The sequence below is a fragment of the Arvicanthis niloticus genome, chromosome 4, assembly GCF_011762505.2.
Source record: "Arvicanthis niloticus isolate mArvNil1 chromosome 4, mArvNil1.pat.X, whole genome shotgun sequence".
Classification (NCBI taxonomy): Eukaryota; Metazoa; Chordata; class Mammalia; order Rodentia; family Muridae; genus Arvicanthis; species Arvicanthis niloticus.
The window spans coordinates 128,034,321-128,061,242 of NC_047661.1; the positions used below are offsets into that span (position 1 = coordinate 128,034,321).

A 26,922-nucleotide genomic window follows, 5' to 3' on the forward strand; every position below is an offset into this window, starting at 1 on the left:
AGAAACCTAGACGCCCTTTCAGCCTTGACTCTGGCCCGTGGGCCTGGCTTTATTTCCTGAGATGAAGCCAAGTGCGTTTTCTGTGTCAGCGCTGCAGTCCCGAGGCACATTCTATTTCTGTTATGGAGACGGCACGGAGACTATTTTAGTCTCTGCAGATGCTAGTGGAGATTCCAGGGATGCCTCTCTTCTTTTATAACCTCATGCTGTCCACACAGACACCAGTTAGAAAAGAGAGCCTGGTACTGTCTCACGGTCACCTGACTGCTCCTGGCTAGTTTCCACAGCTAAGCTACAACCTGAGACCCTGTCCTTTCTATGTCTTTATTGAAGATGAGTAAATTCCAGCTCCCAACAAGTGTTTTGTAGTCCTAAGTTGTTCAAATTATCAACAGTCTATAAAATTACTGTGGCTCTTTTTTTGGAAGGTTTTCTGTGTGTTTGACGGTTTGTTGTTTGTTTTGAGACAGGGTCTTACTGCGTAGCCCTGGCTGCCATAGAACTCACTGTGTAGACCAGGCCAGTCTCTGCCACGACACTTATCCTCTTTGTGTGACAATCTGCTACCCATACTGTAACCCTGCACTACCACCTCCCAGGTTTTAGGATACTAAAATATATAGTTTGAAACAAAGAACAACATTAAACTTATAAATCAAAAATAATCTCAGAAGGGAAACACTGAACTTTGAAATACTTTTTGATTAACCCTTCAGTGGGCCCCTGTCCTGCTAAGCTAGGGGAAGCACCGAGATACAATGGTTCAAAGGCTGCTCAGCGCTGGATGTGCTCTGACTGCCACAGCTTTCCTTAGAGACGATGACACACGTGCAGAAACATCTTGGCACAGTAGCACAGCACAAAGCAGACGGCCGTAACAGTTGTGTCCGCTCTTCCTATTTATCAAAGCACTCACACGTCATGATGGCAGAGCAGGACAACTGTGACTCCTAACTGTGAAATGCAGCTGCCAATACAAACCGGGTGGGTGACACGGGAATGGGAGGGGCATCCACACTTGGAAGGCAGCACCACCTCTGCTTTCATAAAATGACTGAAATAATACAGAACTAAGAATGAGCTTGCAGTTGAAGAGTTACAGCCTTAATAGAACCAATAGGTACAGCTGGTCTATATACTACAGGTATATAGTATTACCTACACAAGGCCCTGGTCAAAGGGACAAATATGGACAGAAAATGAGTCCAAATGTTAGGTCAACCTCTTCCTGGAGAAAGGCGATTGTGGGCCTTTCCCTAATTCTACAAAGGCTTTACATGGCTAAGTGAAATCCTCCACAGATAAATCACAGCGGTGGAAATATAATTTGGATTACGAGGCAAAGGTAAATATTGGGTACCCTCTATTTCTGGAGCCTGCAGTACCGTGACTGTATTGCCCACCACTGACTCTGTGTTGACCTGCTGTTGACCTAGGAACTGACAGTAGCTCATCTGCATTCTGTGGTATTAGTATACCCTCTGAAGTTAACATCATGAGGCTTAATGCTGGAGAGGAGTTACTAACCATGTCTATTTAGAGAACTGAGTATATAATTTAAGCCTGCAGTTCAGATCAGTCCCTAAAAATACAGCCTCAGGGAGGTTACTCTCTTGTGACAGTGATTCTGCAGGAAAAGAGGATACCAGTCTCACAGCATCAAGTCCAGGCTGTTTCATGGGAGGAAAGGCTGAGGTATTTCTACTTGCAGCCAAGCTTATTCAGGGTCTCTGGATGCTCTATCTGGCTACTTACCAAATCTGAGAAATCTTTTGCTCTTGGACAGGAGGTGCTGTTTTACAGTTTCTCTTATTCTCTGCCAGAGAGTTCCCTTAGAGGAACTCTCCTTGACTTAAAACAAAAACAAAATACAAAATCCCAAGAGATACAAGCACTTCTACAAAGGAGAAGCTCCAGGAAAGGAGAAAACACTGAAATGATACCAGCCACCTTCCCACAATCACCTTCAGCACATGTATTTGACTTGACATCTAAATAATTTTCTGTGGCTCATTTTTGCTTAAAGAAACAAAGCTCCTGTGTGACTTCTCTGGTCTACGCTTCTAGGTTTACTGCTATGTGCACTGCTGTGCTATGTTTGTCTCCTCTGTAGCTTGATTCCATGGCTCTCTCTGCCTGAGATGCTCTGTCTGTGATCTCCCTGGCAGGCCTACTGTCTGTTTTCAAGTTATTCCTTCCATGAAGACTTCCAGTAAGTGCCCAAGAGAACTCACATGCTTTCCCTTCAGTGTCTCCACAGCAGTATACACACTGAGCCAGGCTTACCCCACTGCACTGTTTACCCAGTAATGGCTGCTAAACACCAGGCTCTGGTTGACTAAAACTATAGTAAGAGCTTCATTTTTTTTCCTCTGACAACTTTTGCCATGCTTTCTGTACACAAAGAATTAATTATGCTTCGGCCATGTGTGCTGGTATGCTCTTGTAATACCAACATGTAGAAGACATGTTTTTTCATTTATTGTATGTATGAATGTATGTATGTATATATGTATGCATGCATGTGTGCATGCACATACAGGCACATATGGCACAGCATGTGAGTGTAAGTCAGAGGACAGCCTGTGGGATTCAGTTTTCACCCACCACCATGAAGGCTTCAAGGAACCTAGGTGAACAGCCTTGTGCCTTTACCCACTGGGCCATCTGGCCACCTCAGATGCTGACTTTAAGGCCAGTCTATGCTATGCAGTGAGGCATCCATCTTAAAACAAACAAACGTAACAAAAATAACAAAACCACAAAAGAAAACAAGTTTTTCTAAATACATATTCCAGGTCTAAGATCCTTAGTTTATTGTATTTAAACAATAGATCATGTGGTGACCTAATACGTAAAGTACATATATTATAGCCTTTTGACCTGGTTTGTTTTTAAGGTCTGAATTTGTACCTATACATCAGTGTAACCTAAAAATCTTTTGCATCAGAAAACAAACAAACAAACAAAACCCCACAGCCAACACCGATCACACTCGTGGTTCTAGTGTTACTTCTAATACTACATTGCAATACATACTTTTATTAGAAAATAAACATATAAAATACAAATCCTGGAACACTGAGCAGATCCCGGGTGGCAGCTCTACCCCCAATTTCACAGAACACAGAGGGAGTGGGGATCCCAGGAGCTCTAACCCGGGCAGTATCTTAGGTAAGCAGACAGCAACGCCTGCCCCCAACAGGGAGTAACTGGGACCCAGTAGGACCCAGGAAGTCACTTCTGGCCCGGAGCACTGGTTTCTTCCAGTCTGGGCCTGATCACTGAGCAGATCCCGGGTGGCAGCTCTGCCCCCAATCTCTAAGAACCCAGAGGAAGAAGGCCTCCCAGGAGCTCTAACCCAGGCAGTATCTTAGGTAAGCAGACAGCAAGTCTGCCCCTAACTGGGAATAACTGGGACCCACTAGGACCCAGGAAGTCACTCCTGGCCCGGAGCACTGGTACTTTCCTGTCTGCGCCTGAGCACTGAGTAGATTTTGGGCTCCAGCTCTTACCCCACTAGTAACACCCACCCCACACAGTTCTGATACAACCAAGATAATAGGAAAGACAGGCTCCAGTCAGAGACAGGGCAGGTAGCACTAAGGAGATCCAGATGGCAAAAGGCAAGCACAAGAACATAAACATCAGTAACCCAGGGTACTTGGCATCATCAGAACCTAGTTCTCCCACACTAGAAAGTCCTGAATTCCCCATATTACCAGCAAAGCAAGATTCAGATTTAAAATCACTTCTAATGGTGATGATAGAGGACTTTAAGAAGGACATAATAACACTCTCAAAGAATTTGAGGAGAACACAGGTAAACAGCTAGAAGCCCTTAAAGAGGATACACAAAAATCCCTTAAAGAATTACAACAAAAAACCAAACAGGTGAAGGAATTGAACAAAACCGTCCAGGACATAAAAATGGAAGTAGAAACAATCAAGAAATCACAAAGGGAGACTACCCTGGAGATAGAAAACCTAGGAAAGAAATCAGGAGCCATAGACACAAGCGTTACCAACAGAATACAAGAGATAGAAGAGAGAATCTCAGGTACAGAAGATACAATAGAAAATATTGACACAACTGTCAAAGAAAACACAAAATGCAAAAAGTTCTTAACACAAAATATCCAGGAAATCCAGGACACAATGAGGAGACCAAACCTAAGGATAATAGGTATAGATGAGAGTAAAGATTCCCAGCTTAAAGGGCCAATAAATATCTTCAACAAAATTATAGAAGAAAACTTCCCTAATCTAAAGAATGAGATGCCCATAAACATAAAAGAAGCCTATAGAACAACAAATAGACTAGACCAGAACAGAAATACCTCCTGTCACATAATAATCAAAACACCAAGTGCACAAAACAAAGAAAGAATATTAAATGCAATAAGGGAAAAAGGTCAAGTAACATATAAAGGCAGACCTAACAAAATTACACCAGACTTCTCATCAGATACTATAAAAGCTAGAAGATGCTGGACAGATGTCATACAGACCCTAAGAGATCACAAATGCCAGCCCAGGCTATACCCAGCAAAACTCTCAATTACCATAAATGGAGAAACCAAGATATTCCATGACAAAACCAAATTTACACAATCTCTTTCCACAAACCCAGCATTACAAAAGATGATAGCAGGAAAGCTCCAATACAAGGAGGGAAATTATACCCTAGAAAGAGCAAGAAAGTAACCCTCTTCCAACAAATCCAAAAGAAGTTAGCCACACAAAGATAACTTTACCTCTAATAACAAAAATAACAGGAAGCAACAATCACTGTTCCTTAATATCTCTTAACATCAATGGACTGAATTCCCCAATTAAAAGACATAGGCTACTTGCCTGGATATGTAAACAGGACCCAGCATTTTGCTGCATACAGGAAATCTGCCTCAGTGACAAAGACAGATGCTACCTTAGAGTAAAAGGCTGGATAACAATTTTTTCAAGCAAATGGTCCTAAGAAACAAGCTGGAGTTGCCATTCTAAAATCTCCAGCCTGAGAACACAAAGGGGGGGACCCATGACTCCACCTGTATAGGTAGTTGAGGGTGGTCTTGCCAGGCATCAGTGGAAATGGATGGCCTTGGTGCCTGAAAGTTTGGATTCCCTAGTGTTGGGGGATGTGAGAGTAGGGAGGTGAAAATGGGAGGATGGTAGGAGCACACCCTTATAGGAACTCCCAGAATTATATGGATTAGACATGAGAGAGACAGGCTGCCAGAAGACTAGATTCCAGAATTCAAGATAATAAAAAATTATCTTGATACTAAAATTTGTTTTGAGAATTGTATATTGCAGAACACATAGCCTTGGTATATCTATTCATCAAGCAAGCTGAGCAGACCTGCTTGAACCTCTGATGTCCTGGCATTTTAGCTGGATGCAGTGAAGACTCAGCATCAGAGGCTTATCAATTTACTCTTCCCCTGACCCTCTTCTAATATCTCAACGCCCATAATCAGCTTGAAGAAGTTAATGAAGAATTGGTGCCCCTATTCCCTGGGCTTGGGGACTGAGGTGGTCAATATTGGGCTGTCTTTCTAGGGAAAAGTAGTGGTTTTGTTGGAACAGGGAGGATTAGCTAGGACTTATTGCATAGCCATAACCTACTGGTAGAGATATGTATAATTGTTATTAAGATGAAGTTATAATTTCTTAAATGGTACAAAATTTGCTTTGATTTCAAATTTAAGGTTTTCATTGGTACGAGCTTCTTATTGATATAAAAGTGAGACGAATATTGATACTCTCATAGGCATTGTGCCTGTATAACACATTTAGGAATACAAGGCTTAGACCCAGTCCTTCTTTAACTTTTCTAACTGATTTGAGATGGTTAGACTGTGAGTCAAGGGACTATAGCATATTCATGGCTTTGAGTTTATTGTTAGGGTATTTTCTATATTTTATTTAGAAATAGCTGAGAGGAGTTAACAGACAACAGTCCAGATTACCTTACAAGGATAGTTCAAAACATCAGAAGTCCACAATTACAAACATTTCTGTATTAATGGTCATTTTGATTAGAAACCTGTCTGCTCCTGACAGCTTCCTGTCTTGGATTCTAAGAAGAAATTGAGCATCTTTGGAGTTATTCCAAATGTGGTGAGACAGCCACTAGGCAAGAATTGCCTCTTTCCATCTATAGACAAATTACTGTCCAGAAAAGGACACACTTGCAGAATAGTCGACTGATTATATCTGACAAGACAGAGCAATCAGCCCTTAATAATTCTGCATCACTAGGTCTGTCAGATGATCCTGGGCCAGAAGGCTGAAGATCAGATGCTCCAACGTTTTGTAGTATAAGGACTGTCCAGGTGTTCAGTGGTTTCTATAAATTGGCTAAGTTTTAGAAGCTATGCTTTGTGCTTCCCACAATGTCAGTTAACTCAGTCATTCTGGATTTCTGACAGGGTTGAAAACTTATAGTCTCATAGCCAATCCTGGCTATTTACTTTGAGAGAAAAGATTTGAGAGGATGGTTTTCAGCTGACATTCATTCTAAAGCCAAGGAAAAAGCCAGGTTCAGAACTAAGTCTCTTAGTTAGGAGAGATGACAGAGGTTCTGTTTAGTCAACAAAATGATGGACTGGGTATTAGGTCTATCTTGTACCTTACTGACATAAATTGGTATAGTTATGCTTTAATGGTATTTTGAGAGAAAAGTTTTATTTTAACAGGAAGTGTGATATGTAGGAGGAGCTAAGGTGGGAGGCGTAAGGAGAGGAGTAAGGAGAAGGAGAGGAGGATCTAGGTGATGAGAAAGAGAAAAATGGGTGGGGGACATGGAAGTGGATGTTCACATGTCTCCGCCAGTCAAAGATAGTTGATATATCTAGGTTGGGTATTGGGTTACACCTCTGATTGATATTGAGCATTACCAAACTTATAAAGCCTTTGGTTCACATTAAAAAAAAAATTGTATAAAAGCAAAAAGGAGAAGGGGGCATGAGATAGGGGTTTTCTAGGGAGGGGAAATGGGGAAAGGGGATGGCATCTGAAATGTAAATAAAATATCCAATGAAAAAATGAAAAAAAAAAAAAACAAATCCTAATTAATTTAAAGTGGAATCATAGGTTACTAAGCTGAAACTTTATTCGTGTCGACCCTATCAATCAAACCATGCCTACAAAGCAAGCTCCGTAGGTCGTAAATCACCTTTATTTTTAAACTGCCATTAAATCCAGCAATTTGGTCCAACACAAATACTCTACCCAGTGAAAGTCAACAGCATACTGGGCTGGAGTGTCTCAGAGTTAGAGCGCCTGTCTAGCACACACGGCACTGTATCTGATTCCTACAACCACAAAGGAAAGACACCAATGCTAACTCCTGAATATTGTATATGAGTCTCAGTCTGAATAAGTAGATATGAAGATACAACTAAAGCCCATGATTTATGTCACTCACTAAAAATAAACAACCACTGAAACTCCTGCTCTACAACACACAACAGACTACCAAAGCTTGGGCTGACAGAGACTAGTGTGTCAGACGTATAACACAGGCTTATGTACACCACAGTGGCAAAAGGCCCTTTCTAAAGTGATGTCATCCTGAATGATGGTAACAGAAGACTCTTCCTAATGTGACATCATTGCTTGGTGTCAGGTTTTAGATTCTGTATTCTACCAATCACAGCATCTGTGACCAGCTAAAAAGTACACTCTATCAAAATATATGAAAGATAACAAAATAATGAAGATAACAAAAATTTCTATTTATTGTTAAGATAAAAATACTGTTACTGTATATTTCATATGTATGAAGATTGTCATACTTAGCATATATACATAGAGAGAGAATAAAATAAAATAGTATTTCTGAATCTACCACCTATTTTTACCACTTTTAAAAGTTTACAAGATTATTTACTTATTAAAGAAAAAAATAATTATGTGTACTACCACTGCATATCTAAGACTTGACAGCCATGGTATTTGATCTGTAAATGGACTCCACAAATCCTCAGGAACAAGATAAGCCAAGAGTTGACTCACGTCCCAAACTGTCCTAAACCAGACCCGCTTACTGTCAAGGTCCTTATCTTAGGCTGTTAAACAGGCAGGCTCCAGTTGCAAGATAGGAAAGAACAGGCGGGGAGGGGAAGCTACGGCTCTGCTCTGCAGGGAACTCTGGCTCTGAGTCAATATTACAAATACACTGTATTACGCTCCGATTGTCTGATATGAGAAAGACTTATCTGGTTACTCAGATTACATGCAATCGGAAGGCCTGGCCTTACTTCATTTGAATCACGTACCACAACGGTGCATGGTAAACAGTTCAATACACACTTGAAGATTTTTTTGTTTACTTTTCTTATATTTATTTATGGGTTGTGCATTTGTGCACTTGGGGTCGGAAGAAACTTGTGGGAGTTCAATTCTCTCATTACAGTTTGTGGGTTCCACGGACTGAATTCAGGTGCCAGGCTTAGCAGCAAGCCATCCTGGTAACCAGCTAATTGCCTAGGTTTTTTTTGAGACAGGTTTACCTGTAGCCCTCACTGGCCCAGAACTCAGCTATGTAGACCAACCAGGCTGGTCTCAAGCTCACAGGGATCTACCTCCTTCTGCCTCCCGACTGCTGTATTAAAAGTATATGTCACCATGTCCAGCACAGATCAGAAAATCTTAAAGTCACCTTCCTATCTATTGATCCAGGTGCATGCAGAAATCACCCACTTTAAAAAACCATCTGCTAAACTCAGAAATACCAGTTTCATAGTCTCACCCAAAGCTTCCGCTAACAGGTCTAGCTCAAGCTCAGGAATCCATACTGTGTGAAGGCAGCAAGCAGGCTTCTTTGGTTTTTTTCTTTTGACACAGTCTCCCTAAATAGTCCAGACTGGCCTTTGGCTTTTGGTCTTCCTAGCCCTGCCCTCCAAATGCTGGCATCATTGAGCATGGCGGAAAACCAAACATGAATGAATAGCACCGTCCCTTTCTGGCCTAACGCAAAGCCAGTTTCTTATCACAGAATTAAAGAGGGGTCAAAATAACTATTCTGCTGCACTTTCTTTGTAAGCAGAGAGAGACAAAGAGTATCTCTGTGTGTGTGTGTACATGTGACTGTGTTTGTGTATGTGTACATGCGCATGTGTGTGTGTTCCTAAGTGTGTGTTTGCATGTGTGCATACATATGTAGACGCTTAGATGTGGAGGCCAGAGGTTGGGCAGGTATCTTTGGAAGTCACTCTCTATTGTTTATTATTATTCATTCCAACTGTTCTTTGACAATGTCATGCACATATCTAGTGCTTCTGACTGCTCCTGTCTTCTGCCCTCCCACCGGCCCCTCCCACATACATGCCCCACCCCCGTTTTTAGTTTTATGATCCACTGATTTCCACCAGGACTATCTGTGTGGGCATGTTGAAGCCTGTGAACTCATCATGTGGCATACAATGGAACACAGTAACTACCCCTTACGCAGAGCCAATGGGTTGCTAACAGTTCAGCAGAGTGAAAGAGGGTCCCCCTCCACATCCATGATTGGTGACTGAGTGGCCAGTCCCCTGCGGGCCCACTGCAAGCATGCACAGCTGCTGTGACGCACTGTGACAACGTGTTACGCCCTGACAGCAGCATTTAGTATCTTCTCTCTGATGTCATTTCCGCTCTCTGCTATAATGCTCCCGGAGTCTTAGAGGGAGTGAGCTGTGTATCCTGTTTAGGGCACCTCATTTTTGAGTCAGGCTCTCTCACTGAATCTGAAATTCCAAAATTCAGCTAAGAAGACTAGTCAATGAGCTCTAGGGTCTGCTTGTCTCCAACACTCCAGAGCTGAGATTACAGGTCCATGCCAACCCATCTGGCTTCTACATGAGCGCCAGGGATCCAAACTCAAGTTTGTTTTGCAAAGCACACTCTCTGCTTGCATTTTCAGTTGCTTCTCCCTGAGAGAAGTGTATAGTGGCTAACACTGAGAACTGGATCCTTACTAAGCAGCTAGAAAATACAACGTAACTATAACTAACTAGTCACTGTTCTGGCTGAGGTCCTGGACTTGCGCAAGTCTGGGCCTGCAAGCTCATCACTGCTGTGCAGAACCTGAGTTACTCTCCTGGTCTAGACTATGAGTCAGGGCTCTCAACACATGCATAGGTGAGGCTAGGAGGAATTTTCTCTTTTCTGACCTCTACTCCATGAGGAAGTTATAGAAAGCCTCACCACATTGTCCAGTCCAGCTTATAAGAAAAAGGGTTTAAAAACACTAATACCATTCGAGAGCCAGGGGAAATAAATCAGTTAATAACGTGAGTCACTAGATTCTTTTAAAAAAGAAAGAAAAGGACAATTTTGCTAGAGTTTGAGAGAAGAATAACAAAGCAGGCAAGCTGGAATGAGCAGCAGTGGGGAGAGAAATACAAGGAGAGCAGGCATGTGTCCTGAGCTGGAAGTCTGTGAGCAGCTGTGTCAGGAGAAGGAATCTGAGGGGGGAGGGAGGGAGGGAGGGAGGGAGGGAGGGAGGGAAGGAAGGAATATGTCCAGAGTACTATATAGAGAGAGTTAATATTTTAGCCAATATCTAAAACGGAGAAAAAAATAGCAATACTTTCTGAGTTAGGAAATGGACAGTCTTAACGGGGGAGGGGGGAGAGAGAGAAAAAGGGAGAAGGAGAGGGAGAGGGAGAGGGAGAGGGAGAGGGAGAGGGAGAGGGAGAGGGAGAGGGAGAGGGAGAGGGAGAGAGAGAAAACGGGAGAAGGAGAGGGAGAGGGAGAGGGAGAGGGAGAGAGAGAAAACGGGAGAAGGAGAGGGAGAGGGAGAGGGAGAGAGAGAGAGAGCGCACACGCAAGCATGGGAGTGAGCTGTATTAAGGGATAGGTGTGGTATGCGTATGTATATATTATTTCATTAGGAGATACTTGTTCTTCTTACATCCTTAACTTGTCTTCATGTGCATCATGTTATGCCTAACCTCTTCCATTTCGTATGGTATTTCAAATATAAAGGAAAGGCAAAACTGTAGCGATTCCTCTTATTGCACACAGTGTTTCAAAAGCTGGAATATTTTCCATTTCTTAAAATTACCACGTTAGCAGGAGGTTGGCCCAAGGCTGATTACGAGGGGAAGGTCTGTCTCCACCCCTAGTGTGATGGTTTGTATATGGTCAGCCTAGGGAGTGGCACTATTAGAAGATGTGGCCCTGCTGGAGTAGGTGTGGCCTTATTGGAGGAGGTGTGTCACTGTGGGTTTTAAGACCCTCACCCTAGATGCTTGGAAGCGGGTATTCCGCTAGCAGCCTTCAGATAAAGATGTAGAACCCTCAGCTCCTCCTGCACCATGCCTGCTGGATGCTGCCATGCTCCTGCCTTGATAATGGACTTGTAAGCCAGCCCCAATTAAATGTTGTCCTTATAAGAGTTGCCTTGGTCATGGTGTCTGTTCACAGCAGTAAAACCCTAACTAAGACACCTAGGTAGATTTAAAATGCTAATAAGACATGTCATCTATGAAGTTGTACATAGGAGTAAATGCAACAGACAGCATATTTGATCAAGCCCAGGCTATGCAAACAACCACCCAGTCTCCACCATGTGGCATGAGAACCCCATGCCTTTCTCCAGTGTCTGCTGCTGTCCACTCAACCACTTCCCTGCTGGTGCAGCTTACTTGGTCCTACACCATTTTCTAGTAACAGTAATAAGTTGCACTAGCCATACATCTCTGTTCCTTGTTCTGAGACACAGGAATCTGGAACCTCTCTCTCTGGGGGTTTCCACAAATCCAAGGAGCAGAAAACCAATTAATAAAAAGAATTCAGTGTGAGTTCATCAAGTGCTAGCCACAACTACACAAGCATGAGAACCTTAGTCTGGATCCTGATACCCACGTATCAGAAACAGAAAAAATCCACGTGCAGCAACACGTATGCACAACTGAAGTACATGAAGAGGGAGGCAGGAGAGCCTTTGCAGCTTACTGGTCAGCCAGCTTAGCTAAGGTAATCAACTCCAGGGTCAGCGAGGCCTGTCTATACACAGGCATGCACATGCACCCGTACATCACTATCGTATACACACCACAGTGTACACCACCCTCTGTATAACCACATGACTTAACACACACAAAGAGCAAGGTAGAGGTGGATTGTGGAGTCCCTCATCATTGACCTGTGGCTTCCACGCGCACACACCACACAAACACGCATAAATTCACACCACATAGCCCTGCTTAAAAGAATCCTATTGTATAGTTTTTAAAATTAAACAAAAATGTTTAAATGCTTTGTGTTGCCAATTTATTCACAGTCTAAAAATGAATAAATCTCTGCATGGTGTCTCAAAGACTAACGAATGTTACCTCGAAGTACAGGGAAAGGCACCCAAGGCCTCCTCTGGAAAGCAACAGGTCTGCCCACTACATGCAAAAACCAGAGGACTGAAAGGTTCCAGAAGCATATGCAAGTGTGCACGGGGCCAGAGGACTGAAAGGTTCTGGAAGCGTGTATAAGTGTGCACAGGGCCAGAGGACTGAAAGGTCCTGGAAGCGTGTGCAAGTGTGCATGGGGACAGAGGACTGAAAGGTTCCGGAAGTGTGTGCAAGTGTGCATGGGGACAGAGGACTGAAAGGTCCCGGAAGAGTATGCAAGTGTGCATGGGGACAGTATCAGAAAAACAGAATCGAAAAAACAAAATCAGGGAGGAACTTTCAGAGGTATTTTGTAATCTCAAGATGGAGACTGCTGGAAGCAAGAAGCAGAGCACAGAAGAGCCAGGGGAAGAAGTGGAAGGGCAGATGTCTAGTCAACCGAGTACATCTACTGTGAAGACTAAAGCAACGGGGAAAAAACAAAAAAAGTCAGAGAAAGACAACGGTTGTAAACCAAAGGAGGAAATAACACAAGACACTGAGACACCAGAACACACTCGTAGGAAGTGTGAAGAGTTGAAGAATATTCCTGACTCAGCCAAAGATGCCAGGTTGAAGACATCTCGAAAAAGAATGAACACCGAGGGCTGGAGAGATGGCTCAGTGGTTAAGAGCACTGACTGCTCTTCCAGAGGTCCTGAGTTCAATTCCCAGCAACCACATGGTGGCTCACAACCATCCATAATGAGATCTGATGCCCTCTTCTGGTGTGTCTGAAGACAGCTACAGTGTATTCATATACATAAAAGTAAATAAATCTTAAAAAAAAAAAAAAAGAAAAAGAAAAAGAATGAAGACCGAACCAGGGGAAGAAGAATCTCAGGTGACAGTTCCCCTTGAAATTGTCACTGTACCAGAGGAACAGGTACCCGCTCTCATTGATCCTCCTGTGCTCTATGAGGAAGTCAGCACCGCGGTTGTGACTACTCCCGCCTCTGAAGCATCTTGGGCCAGAACTGCATCCAATGCTAAGAAGCTTGAGGCAGTGTCGTCCAATGCCACATCAGAAATCAAAGGGGAAATGTGGTGTGTGGTTCACGGGACAAGCCTTCCTTCGAATTCACGTGGTTGGGTTCGGCTGCAGTTCCTGCTGGACAAGCCTGGGTACCCGATAAGAAAGGGAAAGCGACTGCCCTCTTCCTGCTTCCAGCCTGCACATTTCCACCCCCACACCTGGAGGACAACATGCTGTGCCCCAAGTGTGTTCATAGGAACAAGATCTTAACTAAGAGCCTTGAAGGATAAAGAACAGATCTCTCAAGTTTGGCCTAGCTTGCTGGCACCACTCACTGTTGTGGCATGATCAGAGCCACAGCTGACATTCATATTGATGGAAATCCACATCTCTGCCTTTGAAGGTGCCTTTCTCACCCAGAAATTGTGGGATATTGTAAGTTGATACTTAAGTACAAACAGTTTGGAAAAAGCCAGTGAGGCCAGCAAAAGGTCCACCTCTGCTCATTTTGATGACTGAATGCTGGGAGTGACCTCCTACTCTTGTGTGAAGATAAAAAGTGTCCTAAGTGTTTTGCTGCAAGTAAGTCCTGGGGCTTACAACTCCAGATACAACAGTTGCTAGTCCTGTCACCAGCACAACAGCATGAGCCAGTTCAGTGCTCAACTGTAAAGACTTAGCTTGTGCCTATAGCCTTGGCATGTCCTCTTCCCAGGTTCTATAGTGTGTTTAGTATAGTTGTATTGTTAGTGTTTAGTACTTGGGTTTGTTTGTCTTCTGCTGTTGTAAAATATTACACTAAATCTGGTTTGTGGCTTTTGTTTCTGTCACCTGTTTGATTGGTCACTTTCCCCTGAGCTCCTCTGCCCCTCTCTGGACGCCCTGTTTGAAAGGGTTTAGAAAAACGCTTGGAGCAGAGGGGGTGGGGTGGGACATGGTCCCAAGCCAGCAAGAGCCAGTCTGCTAACAATCCATGCGTTCAGGGTGTGGGGAGAGTGAAGGCCACCATCACCACTTTATGTCCTCTGTGCCAGCAATGCTCAGTTATTCCTTAAAGGCGTTGAATGAACAGGAACGTGCTTGCTTGGAACCTTTGTGGGGACTGAGTATATAGGTTAGGGCAGAAGCTTTCTGTGAGACTGCTAGGCTTCCGTCTGTCCCAGCGTCATCTCCTGACCGACCGCTGCTGTTTGTATTTGATGTTGTACACTCAGACTACCAACCTTGCTTCTGCCTCCCTCTCTTGTCTGAAAAGGACATGGAGCTGGAGGTTAGTACTACAAGTGCCTTGGATGAAGTCCGCAGCAGGAGGATGGCTGGTGTGGCGATCATGCTCCTGGGGAGTATGAAGATTTGCACTTTAGTTTTCTAGATGTTAGAGTCCAGCCAGAATTCAGTCCTTGCTTACAAGTGTGTGAGACGTGCCTGCATGTAGATTTCAGTAGGAATCATGGCATGTGTATCTCTAGACAGCCCTCCATTTTCCTTCTACGAGGGCATGGAAAGTTCCAAGGTTAGGTACTTTAGTCAGAGGTCTTGCCAAACCATTGTTGGTAGAGTCCACATGAAGCAATCTTGTGTCCTCCCTGAAAATGGTGCCTGTGAGTGTCTCCAAGTGTTCCTAGTCAGGAGTGGGAAAGAATGGCGAGCAAGGCGTGAAAGTTTTTTAAGATTACAATTGAATTAAATATCCAAGATCATGCCAGGAAAATATCTTTTTCTCAGATGGAGCTTTTCTACCAAAATTAAATGTCGTAAACTGGGACTAGTGATGAGAGTCTAAAATCCCAACAAAAGGAAGGCCATGTGTGTTCAAGGCCTGCCTAGGTTATACGTCAGACCAGCCGGGTGAATATTGTGAGACTGTCCCAATGAAAGGGGCTGAACAGTAAAATAGAGCCTTAGTATATACAAGGGCTTAGATTCAAACCCCAGTATCACTAACTATCCAAAGAGTGGGTTTCCCCAAGTCACTTTAAGTATAAGGCCACATTAGTGGGAATGGTTTTTTTAAAAAAACAAAACAAAAAAACCCAAACAACTCACTAATGTGATACAATGGGACATGCAGTTATTACTGATAATTGCTTTGCCAGAAGAGATTTAACATGAATCTAATCATGAAGAAGCAATCAGTCCTGATTGTACCTGTGGCTGGAGTAATTACTGAGTGAGCCTAGTAGCCCCCCCCCCTTTTTCTGTTCTGAAACTCTTAAATAAACCTACATTTCTGAAGGCAAAAAAACCAACCAAACAAACAAACAAAAAAAAAACAAAATCAGGGAAATAAACTCAAATTCAGCGTTGATTTTAAAAATAAAATCTTCCTGAAAGTTTTCAGTTATGTAGCCTGCTATTGTGGTTCATATCTTAATTCCAATAGAAAGGAGAACAAAACCAAACCAATCGGTTCTGGTCAAGACCACTCAGCTCTACCACACTACAGTAGAGATGCAACAGCATGGTTGGAAAGCAGACCCAGACCCTGGGGGCTAAGGCAATGAGAGCCTTGTGTATGGACCAAGGTGTAGACGTGACAAGAGGCCTAGGCGCCCACGTGACTGTGCAGAGGAGAGAGGACAGGCTTGTGCGGTGAAGGTGGGACAGACAGAATCTAGATGACTGGATGTCCAGGAAAGAGGAGCAGAGGCAACTGCATTATCTGATCTCCTCCTATGTGTGTCACGGCCAGAACCATAGAGACCTAACAATCTCAGCTACACCAAGAGTAATGATTTTTCCAAGACTGTATGGTCCTTAAGGTGAAAAAGTAGATTTACTGTCACTGTCGAATAATGACTTTAAAGTGGAGTCCCAGTGTCTTGTTTCTGGGGCTACAGAGACAGCTTACTGTGCAAAGCCCATGCTATGTAACCACGAGGACCTGAGTTCAGATCCTCAGCACCATGTGACAGTTGGCAAAGAACACCCATAACTATGGCACCAGGGACAGAGGTAGGCAGGTCCCAGGGGCTTAGCTGGCAACTAGATAAGCCAGAAAAGTCAGCTCCACATTCAGTGACAGATCCTGTCTCCAGAATAAGGTAGAGAGCGACACAGGCCGACAATGGCATGTATCTCTTACACCCACTAAAAGTGCAAATGCTCACTCGCCATTCATGTGTACATGCGCACACACGCGTGCGCGTGCACACACACAGATACAGAAATGTGTCTTTCAGAAGATGCAAACATTATTATGAGAAAAATAAAATTGATTCACAGAAAATGATGCTATTGTCTGGAAAAATATGATTGAATAATATTATTGTAAAGCAAGATATAATCATATTACATCCATCTGCCCACACCCACACAGTCTGTAACGCTGTCTTAGAATAGTCCTTTTAAAGAGCTGGAATAAAAATACAATAATAAACAGAAACACGTGGCAGCATTTGCCTACTTCATCATGACACGGCACTCCTTCATGAAGCTAATGTAATCTGAATCCCACGCTTGCTTTAGCATGGCAGGCTGACGGCGCTAGCCCTGCTGGCTAAGCTGCTGGGAGCCACGGTGCCAACCCTCCTTTCAGCTTCTGACACCAGGGATCACAAAGCTGACCAGACTGTTCTTGAACTTACTCTGGAAGCCTAGGCAGGCCTTGGCGTTGTGGTCTTCCTGTCCTGGCATTACAGGCTGACAAAGCCATTCAGCCTAATCCTACATTCTATAGATAAATGAGGTCTAAGGAAAGGCCTCCGGGGTAGGACGATGGGTGGAGGCAGGATGTCAGCTCATGCTTGTTCAGCTTCAGAGCTCATGTCCACGACTAACTACTAACTAACTACTAAACTACAGTAGCTATGCTCACCTAGAACTATAACCACACTGAGAGGGTTTGCCTGACTGCACATTTGGAAATAGGTTTTTGCAATATTTTCAATAATAAAGTTTAAAAAATACATAACAGGGATGGAGCAATGCCTCAGCAGTTAAATGCTCTTGCTCTCATCCAGAGGACCAAATCCAGTTCCCGACTCTACAGTCAGGTGGCTCACAACTGCCTGCAACTTCAGCTCTAGATCTGATGCCTCTTCTGCCCTACAAGCACACGCACCCACATACACACGTACACCATATACACATACAACATGTACATACATATGTATGAGTAAAATATTTTTTAAAAATTTAAGAGCTGGGCTGGTGAGATGGCTCAGCGGTTAAGAGCATTGACTGCTCTTCCAGAGGTCCTGAGTTCAATTCCCAGCAACCACATGGTGGCTCACAGCCATCTATAATGAGATCTGATGCCCTCTTCTGGTGTGTCTGAGGACAGCTACAGTGGACTTATATACATAAAATAAATACATAAATCTTAAAAAAAAAAAAAAAGAAAAGAAAAAAAGAAAAAATTTAAGAGCTAACGCCTTTAATCCTAGTGCTTGGGAGGCAGAGACTGGCAGATCTGAGTTCGAGGCCAGCCTGGTCTTTAGAGTGAGCTTCAGGACAGCCAGAGCTACACAGAGAAACCCTTTCTTGAACAAACAAACAAAAAATTATAATAGCTAGACAGACATTGGGGCACACACTTGTAATTGAAGCATTTGGAAGACTGAGGCAGGAGAACTGTGAACTGGAAGCAAGCCTGAGATAAAGAATGAGTTCAAAGCCAGCACTAGATACACAGGGAGACCCTAGCTCAAAAATTTCTTTTTTACAATTACAAAATCATGACTTAGTAATCTGAAAAACAGAAACTATAAATAAATACTGTCCCAAATATCTAGACACTAGGAAGTAGATCGTCCACAGTAACGAAAGTTTCACTATTAGTTAGTGTTTTGTGAATAACCTCTCAAGGTCCTTTCTCTGAGTTACAGCGGCAGGTGTGTGAAATGAGCCAGAAGCTTCAGATGAACTCCCAGTCCAGCCAGCAGCACAGAGTGCACTGAGGAGTCAGCCACTGCTCTCTGCTGGAAAAGGACTGCTGCCCTCTAGTGGTTTCCACAGCACAGTCAACAGTAAGCCTCTCGGCGGTGAGAAATGGTCACACTGTTAGTGAAGAACTAATCCAACTTATGAAATGTAATTTTCATCTATGAAATGTGGTTGCAACATCTGCTGTAACTAACATCTGTAATGAAAAGGCTAGAACACGCACCTACTGGTACGTCAAGGGTAAGATGCTGGCACAGCAGAGTTTAGAAATACGGGCTCAGCAGCTGAGAGCACCTGCTTCTTCCAGAGGACCCAGGTCCAGTCCCCAGCACCTGCATGGTGGCTCATCACACATATATGAAGGAAGAAAACCTTTATTAAGAAAATAGGAGTGGTCGTGCTGGAGAGATGGCTCAGGGGTTAAGAGCACTGACTGCTCTTCCAGAGGTTCTGAGTTCAATTCCCAGCAACTACATGGTGGGTTACAACCATCTGAGGACAGCTACAGTGTGCTCACCAACACTAAATAAATAAATCTTAAAAAAACAAAAGAAACAAAAAACAAAAAAGCCAGGGCGTCTGAGAAGACAGCTCAGAGAGTCCAGTGCTTGCTGTGCAGGCTTGGGTTTGGATCCCCAGCACCTACGTAAAAGCCAGGTGTGGTGACCTGTGCGTGTAACCCCAGCACAAGGGTTAAGGAGACAGGCAGGTCTCTAGAGCTCACTGGCTAAGCAGCATGTATAAGCCCCGTGTTAGATCACAGCTTTGAAACAGAAAAAACAAAACAACAACAAACCCAGAAAGTCAGATCCTCACAAGATCTTATCACACAGAGAATTAATTCTGACATTTGTAGTGTGTGGCTTCCAAGGTGCCCTGACTGCTGCGGGAATGTCTGTCTGCAGACACACTGCTCACAGAGCTCATAGTTGACCTTCCTACTCAAGGAGGGTGCTCAATCTTATAAGTATACTGATAAGAATACGGACCTTGTACTCAGGAGGCAGAGGCAGCTGGATCTCTGAGTTTGAGCCCAATCTGGTCTACAGGACAGCCAGGGCTACACAGAGAAACCCTGCCTCAAAAAATAACAACAACAACAACAACAACAAAACCAAAACAGAAAAAATAAAAGTCAGAGACACCTGTTGGATCCCTGGGACTGGAGCTGCCAGCTGTTGCAGCAAGTACTCTTAACCACTGAGCTCTCCAGCCCCCTCATACCCTCATTTCAATCTTAAAGGATTTACAGGAAGAAACAATGTTAGTTAAATCATTTCTCCCTTCCAAATCTCATTCAAGAAATCTTCTCATGCCTTTAATCTCAGTGTTTGAGAGGCTAAGGCAGGCGCATCTCTGAGTTCTAGGCCATCCTGGTCTGCATGGTGAGCCCAGGCTACTTGAATATTAAGACACTTAAGAAAAGTAAATAAATATACATGAAAAAAAGAACATAGGTTTCAGAAAACCACACAAAACATCTACCTTACCAGTATCATTTGCAAGGGAATTAGGGTCAGATCCCCCAAGGGTAGCTTCAAATTCCTCTTGGAGACGATACGCTCTTTGCAGCAGAGCTTCAAGTTTATGGATGAATTCTGTACTAATAATATCCTACAAAGAAAAAGAACAATAACACACCGCAACTCTTAACTTCAATGTTAACATTCTAACCACAGAAACCCTGATCTCAAGAGGGAAACTCCTATGTGGACAGGGCTGGCACAGAGACTACCGGTGGGGGCAGCTGTTCCTAATCCCAGGAGTTCAGCCATCCATACTTCCTTTGTAGGAAAGGAAGAAATGGTCCTGACTAATCATTTCAGTAGACTAAGAGTTTTCGGATTTAGCGTGTGTAAGAATCGCCTAAAGAGTTTGTAAATGAGATTTAGGGCTCCATGATCTGGCCTCTGACTCAGCAATGCGCTCCAATTTTGAAACAATACGGAGCCAGTTCTACCCCTGTATTACAAACCAATAGCAATCGACTGCATCTGCTGCTTTTACATAGCCTCAGAAACCCAGAAAACTGGAAGGCAGGAGCTGGAGAGTTGGCTCCACAGTTCAGAACACTTGTTGCTTTGGCAGAAGACCTGGGTTCGATCCCCAACACCTGTGTGGCAGCTCAAAACTGTTTGCAACTCTAGCCCCAAAGGACCCAACACTCTTTTCTGATCTCAGCAGGCAGCCGGTACACTCATGGTACACATACATACATGCAGGGAAAACACTTATTCATACAAAATAATTATATATATAATGTTTAATGCCTAAAAGCTTGAATAGGAAATGCCCAGAAAGAAGTACCTCACGCCGGGCAGGATCCCAGCACTGGGGAAGTAGAGGCAGCCAATCTCTGAATGTTTCAGAGCAGCCTGGTCACATACGAGTCCCAAGCCAGCTGAGGCTACATGGTGACCCAACTCACTCACCACCTCTCTCAAATCAAAACAAAATGAAAACCCAAGCCTCTCACTTAGTCCCAAACTGGGAAAACAAGCAACTGCCACCGAAAAGGAGGCTCCTGCAGTATCCTGAGGCCTACTCTTCGGCAGACGCTCTTACATCCACACTTTCTTCTGCAATGGCATCTCCGGCTCCCAGTTTAACAGAGCTGCAGGCTTCATCTTCAGCCTGTCTACTTCGAAAAGTCAGTGCTTGTTCCCATCGACGTAACGCCTCTTCAAATAACTCCATACCTAAAAAGGAGAGCAGGTGACTGGAAATGAGCACAAGCAGGCTTCCTCAACGTGTAAGATAACACAAACAGCACGTGGAAGGAGAGCGCCACACTGAGGGGCTGTTGCTGGGATAAGCATGATGTCATGGACAGGCTTGCAGGAGCAATGTGTTTATAGCTACAGCTGAAAGATACCCTAGAATGCTGTAAACGGAGCTTCCTGGGCCATCCCGGAGGAAGTGTGAAAGACCAGCATGCAGAAAGAAATGTACCTAATGGCAGCAGGCTCAAGAGATTTCAGAGGAGAACAGGACTCTATTGGGAACTGTCAAAGAGCTGCTGAGTTTGCATTCTAGTTGCTCTCTGACAATGTAATGAGAATTTCGTGAGGTAGAATTAAGATGTAGGGGACTAGAGAGATGGCTCAGTGGGTAAGAGCACTGACTGCTCTTCTAGAGGTCCTGAGTTCAATTCTCAGCAACCACATGGTGGCTCATAACCATCTGTAGTGGGATCTGATGCTCTCTTCTGGTGTGTCTGAAAACAGTGATAGTGGATTCATATACATAAATTAAATAAATATATCTTTAAAAAAAAGAATTAAGATGTAATTAACCAGTAGGGTATAGTGAGGCATGGCTTTAATCCCAGCCCTTGGGAGGCAGAGGCAGGGAAATCTGAGTTCAAGGCCAGCCTTGTCTGAAGAGTGAGTTCCAGGACAGCCAGAGCTACACAGTGAGACCCTGTTTCAAACAACAATAAAAAGACGTAATGAACCAGGGATTAGAGTTGAGGTTTCGTGTCCCAAGTTCAGCTCTGCTTCCCAGAAGTCACTATGACGGTAACAGGGGAGATGATGCAGTCTGCGTGTCCCCAAGCACAGGAAAATACCCAGAAGCCAATAGCTTTCTGCTGTTCCCTCCCCTGTCTCCTATCCAGGCCACATCTGGATTTTTGGGTGCATTTTCTATCAGTATGACCTTCTGCTGAAGGGAATGTAGGAATGAGGGGAGAAGCAAGCTGAATGACGAGACCACACCAGGTGCCGCTGGTTCCCAACACTCCAGTCAGCCCCCAAGTCATCCATGCTGGTGAAGCCAAGAATACTCAGGTATGAAATGCAGACTTTCTTCCATTTGATGACTATGGATATAGAACGCAAATGATATCTAGACAGAAGGGACCAAGTCAATCAGACTCTGATAAATTCACCAGCCAAGGATCAACAGATTATCAATGGTTAAAGGCACCCAAACGTCAGGTCTCAGTGTCTAGAACCTGGATTCCTTTATACAGAAAACGGGTCTTTGAAGATGTGACTAAGATCACGACCCTCCCAGGAAGCTGCTTTACAAGTACAATGGAGAGATGTGGGCAGATGGAGGAGCACGTGAGAGGAGCACATGAGAAGAGTAAGGGAGGGTTACGAGGGATACAGCCACAACCCCAGGGAATGCTGGGAAGAAGAAAGGAACATGGCTCAATTCACACCTTGACTTCAGCACAGAAATGATTTTGGACTTCTGGCTCCAGCGCGCTCTGAGTGAACAGGCTGCTTTTTCCTTAAGCCTCTGTCTATGCTAATACTTTATCACATTACTCTCAAGAAACTAGACGTCATACAGGGCAGACTCAATGGACACAGGCCGTTTTCAACCTACAGTTGATTTTCTTGAAGAAATCACTGGTTTTGGTTCTGCTTTTTAATCCTCCACAGTCTGGGGCTCACACCCAGGGCACTCACATTCGAGGAAAGCTCTGTGCCACTGAGCGCCTCCTCATCCCAACGGCACTCCCTCCCCTTCACACGACCTCTGAGGCCACACCTACCCATCAAGTACAAGTTCTCAGGCGTGGTCACAGGAATGTTAACAAGTCTGATGTCATCATCCTCTGCTTTGTCCCAGGAATTAGAGTTTCCACAAGCACAACTATGACAGGAGTTAACACTCTGGACCTGAAACAAAGACCGATGGAGAGTAGTTCAAAATCTCTTACTTAGACAGACAGGCAGACAGAAGGAAAGACACACACACACACACACACGCACACGCACACGCACACGCACACGCACACGCACACGCACACGCACACGCACCACGCACGCACGCACACACGCACGTCTCCTAAACAGTCAAGGATGAACCTGAATTTCCCATCTGGTTTTTCTACAGTGCTGCAGATGGAACCCAGTGTTTCAGGCGTGCTAGGTAAACACTCTCCTGAGCTACACGCCAAACCTGCTGTTGTACTGTATATTTGCCAATTATTTACATATGTCTTATAATTACAGTCCCAGTCAATTCTACCTGAAGAAATAATTCTGATTATATTCCAATTTAGTATTCATGTGATTTTTAACTATTCTATTCCTTCTGTTTAAAAATATACAAGTAGCATAGTATTTTGAACATAAATTAATATTTTCACAAAAAAATCAGATGGTTATTTTATAAATCTTTTTGGTAAGCTCCCAGGGTCTAAACCACCAGCCTGGGAGCACATAGGGAGGGACCCATGCTCCAGCTGTATATGTAGGGGAGGATGGCCTTGTCGGGGCATAGGTGGGAGAGGAGGTCCTTGGTCCCATGAAGGCTGGAAGTCAAGGAGGAATTCGAGGGTGGGGAGGTGGGAGTGGGGGGGGCACATCCTCACAGAAGCAGGAAGAGAAGGAATGGAATAGGGGGTTCCTGGGTGGGGGGTTGGGGGGAAGGGATAAGGGGATAACATCTGAAATGTAAATAAAATATCCAATAAAAAAATCTTTCTGGTATTAGCACTTACAAATTCTATCTCCACCAACTGCAGGACACCCAGATGCTCTGCCTTCTGGGATTGTGGACACGGTTAAATGGTGTGCAGGTCTGCATCACTACTGCTCACGTCTCCTCTCTAGTAAAACCGACTATGCCTGCCATGACAGCCACTAGCACATGACCCGATCCCTAACCCCAGCTCTGTTCTCTGGGCAGATCTGAGCTCTAGTCTTTGTGTGCTTGTCCACTTGCTTGGCTGCTGGCATCATAAACTGAGTGTGTTGTGAGTTTAGCACCGTTCTTATCAATACAGTGTCAGCTCATCAATACTTCTGTAATTTCTCAAATTAAAAGAAGTCATTTTAAAGCATCTTTTGCCACGCCTCTAGATTTCATTGTTTGGAGTTTATTTTTATCTTTATTTAAGTGTGTGCATGTGTGTCTGTGTCCGGCTGTTTGCACAGAAGTACTTTCCCATGGAGGCCAGCATGTGCTGGCTCCTCTAGAGCTGGAGGTCCAGGTGGTTATGAGTTACTACACATGGGTGCTTAGATCCAAACTCAGGCCCTCTGCAAGAGCCACTGAGCTGTCTGTCCACTCTCCTGACTCATTTATCAAGTTTTGTGGACCTAGAGTCCCACTGTCCTCTGTGTCGTGACCCTGATTTAAGGACTCACTGCCTGCTCACAGCCCTAGTGCAGGAGCAAAGGTGGGACTGCAGCTCCCTCCCCACAGCTACCTCTGCTAAGAACAGCAGCCTGAGCTGAAGCCCCAGAGGCTGAAACTGAAGCGGAGGCCCCAGAGGCGTGGTCTTTGGTCCTGCTCCACCTCCTGAGGTGCTCCTGCTCTGCCAGAAGTCTTTACAGTTCAGCATCTTGTCACTGGGCGCAGTGACGTCCTATGACTCAGGTGTCCTAGCTACTCAGGAGGCTGAAGCAGCAGAGTGACCCGAGCCCAAAGAGGACAAGCCTGAGAACACGAGGAGACTCATTTTCCCAGTTGTTGGAATCATAGACATAAGCTATCATATTCAGCCCAGGAAACGTTTGCCTGCATTTACTTCTCAATCACTAGCACATCAAGGCTGGTCTCACAGGACCAAATGGACCTAAGACAACTGGGAGCCCACAGTGGAAGGAAAGAGACTTAACCAGACTGCCTCCCGAGCTTTTCTCCATACTGAGAGCAGCACGTGTGTGATAGCTAAGCTAGTAAGAGATACGTAAGCAAACACAACAACGACGACGACGACGACAACGACAACAATATATGCTTTTCTTACAGAGCCCAAGCTCTGGACAGAACCCGAGTATCTGCTGAGAAGTCCTCCATTTGGGTAGTTGCAGGACTGAGATCCTTTGTCTTTGGTGGAGCTTAATGACAAGGTCAAATTCTGTCTACTGCTGGAACAGCTTGAACCTGGTAAACAAACACAAACATCAAAAGCATCAGCGTTTCCAACGGAAACTTTCAGACAAAACTTCAAGTTATGTCCATTCAGAAGGCACCTGATTTTTAAACACACTTTATTCAATAATATAAACTAAATAACTATAATAAATGTATTATTGAATGTATAACATTATTGAATTATAATAAATATATTATTAAATGTATAACATTATTGAAATGTACATTCCTAATATTGGTAGTGATATTACAACCAAACAGAGTAAAGCATTCAGCTAACTAATCAGGACAGTTTTGAATGGCTTGCTGAAATTAGTGTAAAATATTAGCAACTGCCTCACAAACTGTTTAAAACACAAGCAGGTCTTCTCCTGAATCACAACTACAGCTTCCCCACCTTAAATGGCTTGCTTTTGTGTACTTCTGGCCAGCTTATGTCACGTCAGGTGTATTGTCTCTTATCGTGACAGTTCGGATCCTTCTAGTTTCAAATCCCAATACACATAAGATACATGACCTTGGTAATTTATTCATGTGACTATTTTAATACATAAATGAAAAGAACATAGAACTGTAGTTGTCAATCATAAGACAAATATAAAAATTAAATAAAATGCTGAAAATAGTGCTTGTCTGAGACCTAATAAGATCTCAATAAGTAACATGTAGTGAGTGACTCACTGTGTATGTGGGATAACTAAATCACAAAACCATAAAATACATGAAAATGTAAAATACTCAGACACTGAGCTTGGTCAAGGAATTGCTATTACTACTACACTTTTAATTATTTTGCATGGGCTCATGCCCATGTGTTAGAGCGAGCCTGTGGAGATCAGAGGACACGTTCTCTTCCCACCGTGTGTGTACTGAAGATGAACTGCCACAGGCTGCCAGGCTTACAGCATCACTTTTCCTGCTGAGCTATCTCATCTGCCCCAAGGAATTATTTTTATTGCTACAATTCAGCATATCTTTTATAAAGAATATAGATCCTTTAAAGATCAGCAAGTCTCCTAGAACCTTTAATAATAAAGAAACAGACAAATGTATGCAAACAACCTGTGCATGGTATTGCACACCTATAATCCCAGCACTCAGGAAGTGCAGGATGAGGATCAAAAGCTCAAAGCCAGGCTCAGTGCACAGGCTCAGTACACAGGCTCAGTGCACAGGCTCAGTGCACAGGCTCAGTGCACAGGCTCAGTGCACAGGCTCAGTACACAGGCTCAGTACACAGCCTCAGTACACAGGAAATTTGAGGCTGGCTAAGCCTATATAATACTGCTTTAAAAAAAAATCCCATAAATGGGAAAATCACAAACACCATAAAGGTAACAGAGATATGATTCAATTAATTTCAGTCTATTTGTACAAATAATTACTATGTTTTATAAATGATAGCACACAACACACACTACTGACTCAGAATGATATTATCATACATTATCAAGTACTTCAAAAGTAGACTGTGAGTATAGTACCATGGTTTTATGTTTTAAAAAAAAGGTTTGATATTATTTTCAAATCTTGTGTACCCGTGTGTGGGTATGTGCCTTTGAGTGAGGTGCTCAGAGGCCAGCAGTGTCTGATTCTCTGGATGCTGGGGATGGAACTCATTTCCTCTGCAAGAACAGCTCTCAAGCCTAGCGGCTGGCCCATCCTTCCAGCCTGCACAGTGTTACTTTCCTATGTAATTTACTGACACGTATCAATTCTAAGTCGATATAGTTAAATGTAGATGGACTGGTAAAGACTGTCAGTAATTCCTTCTGTGCCCCAGGACTCTAAGTGGCTTTACTGTGTTTGTCTTGTCTTCTCTCTACTTTCTGA

At 43.8% G+C, this 26,922-nt stretch overlaps 1 protein-coding gene and 1 pseudogene across 1 annotated transcript in view; one reads left to right on the forward strand and one right to left on the reverse strand.

Moving 5' to 3' along the window:
• Miga1 (mitoguardin 1) overlaps nt 1-26,922 on the reverse strand; it is a 60,253-nt gene that overhangs the window by 28,988 nt on the left and 4,343 nt on the right. The window contains exons 4-7 of the mRNA XM_034500548.2: nt 24,962-25,098; nt 22,754-22,880; nt 20,809-20,942; nt 19,734-19,857 (exon numbers count right to left, since the gene is read on the reverse strand). Coding sequence (XP_034356439.1) covers nt 19,734-19,857; nt 20,809-20,942; nt 22,754-22,880; nt 24,962-25,098 — 522 coding nt within the window. The remainder of the gene's footprint in view (nt 1-19,733; nt 19,858-20,808; nt 20,943-22,753; nt 22,881-24,961; nt 25,099-26,922) is intronic.
• Nucleotides 12,705-13,646, forward strand: LOC117707149 (developmental pluripotency-associated protein 4-like; annotated as a pseudogene).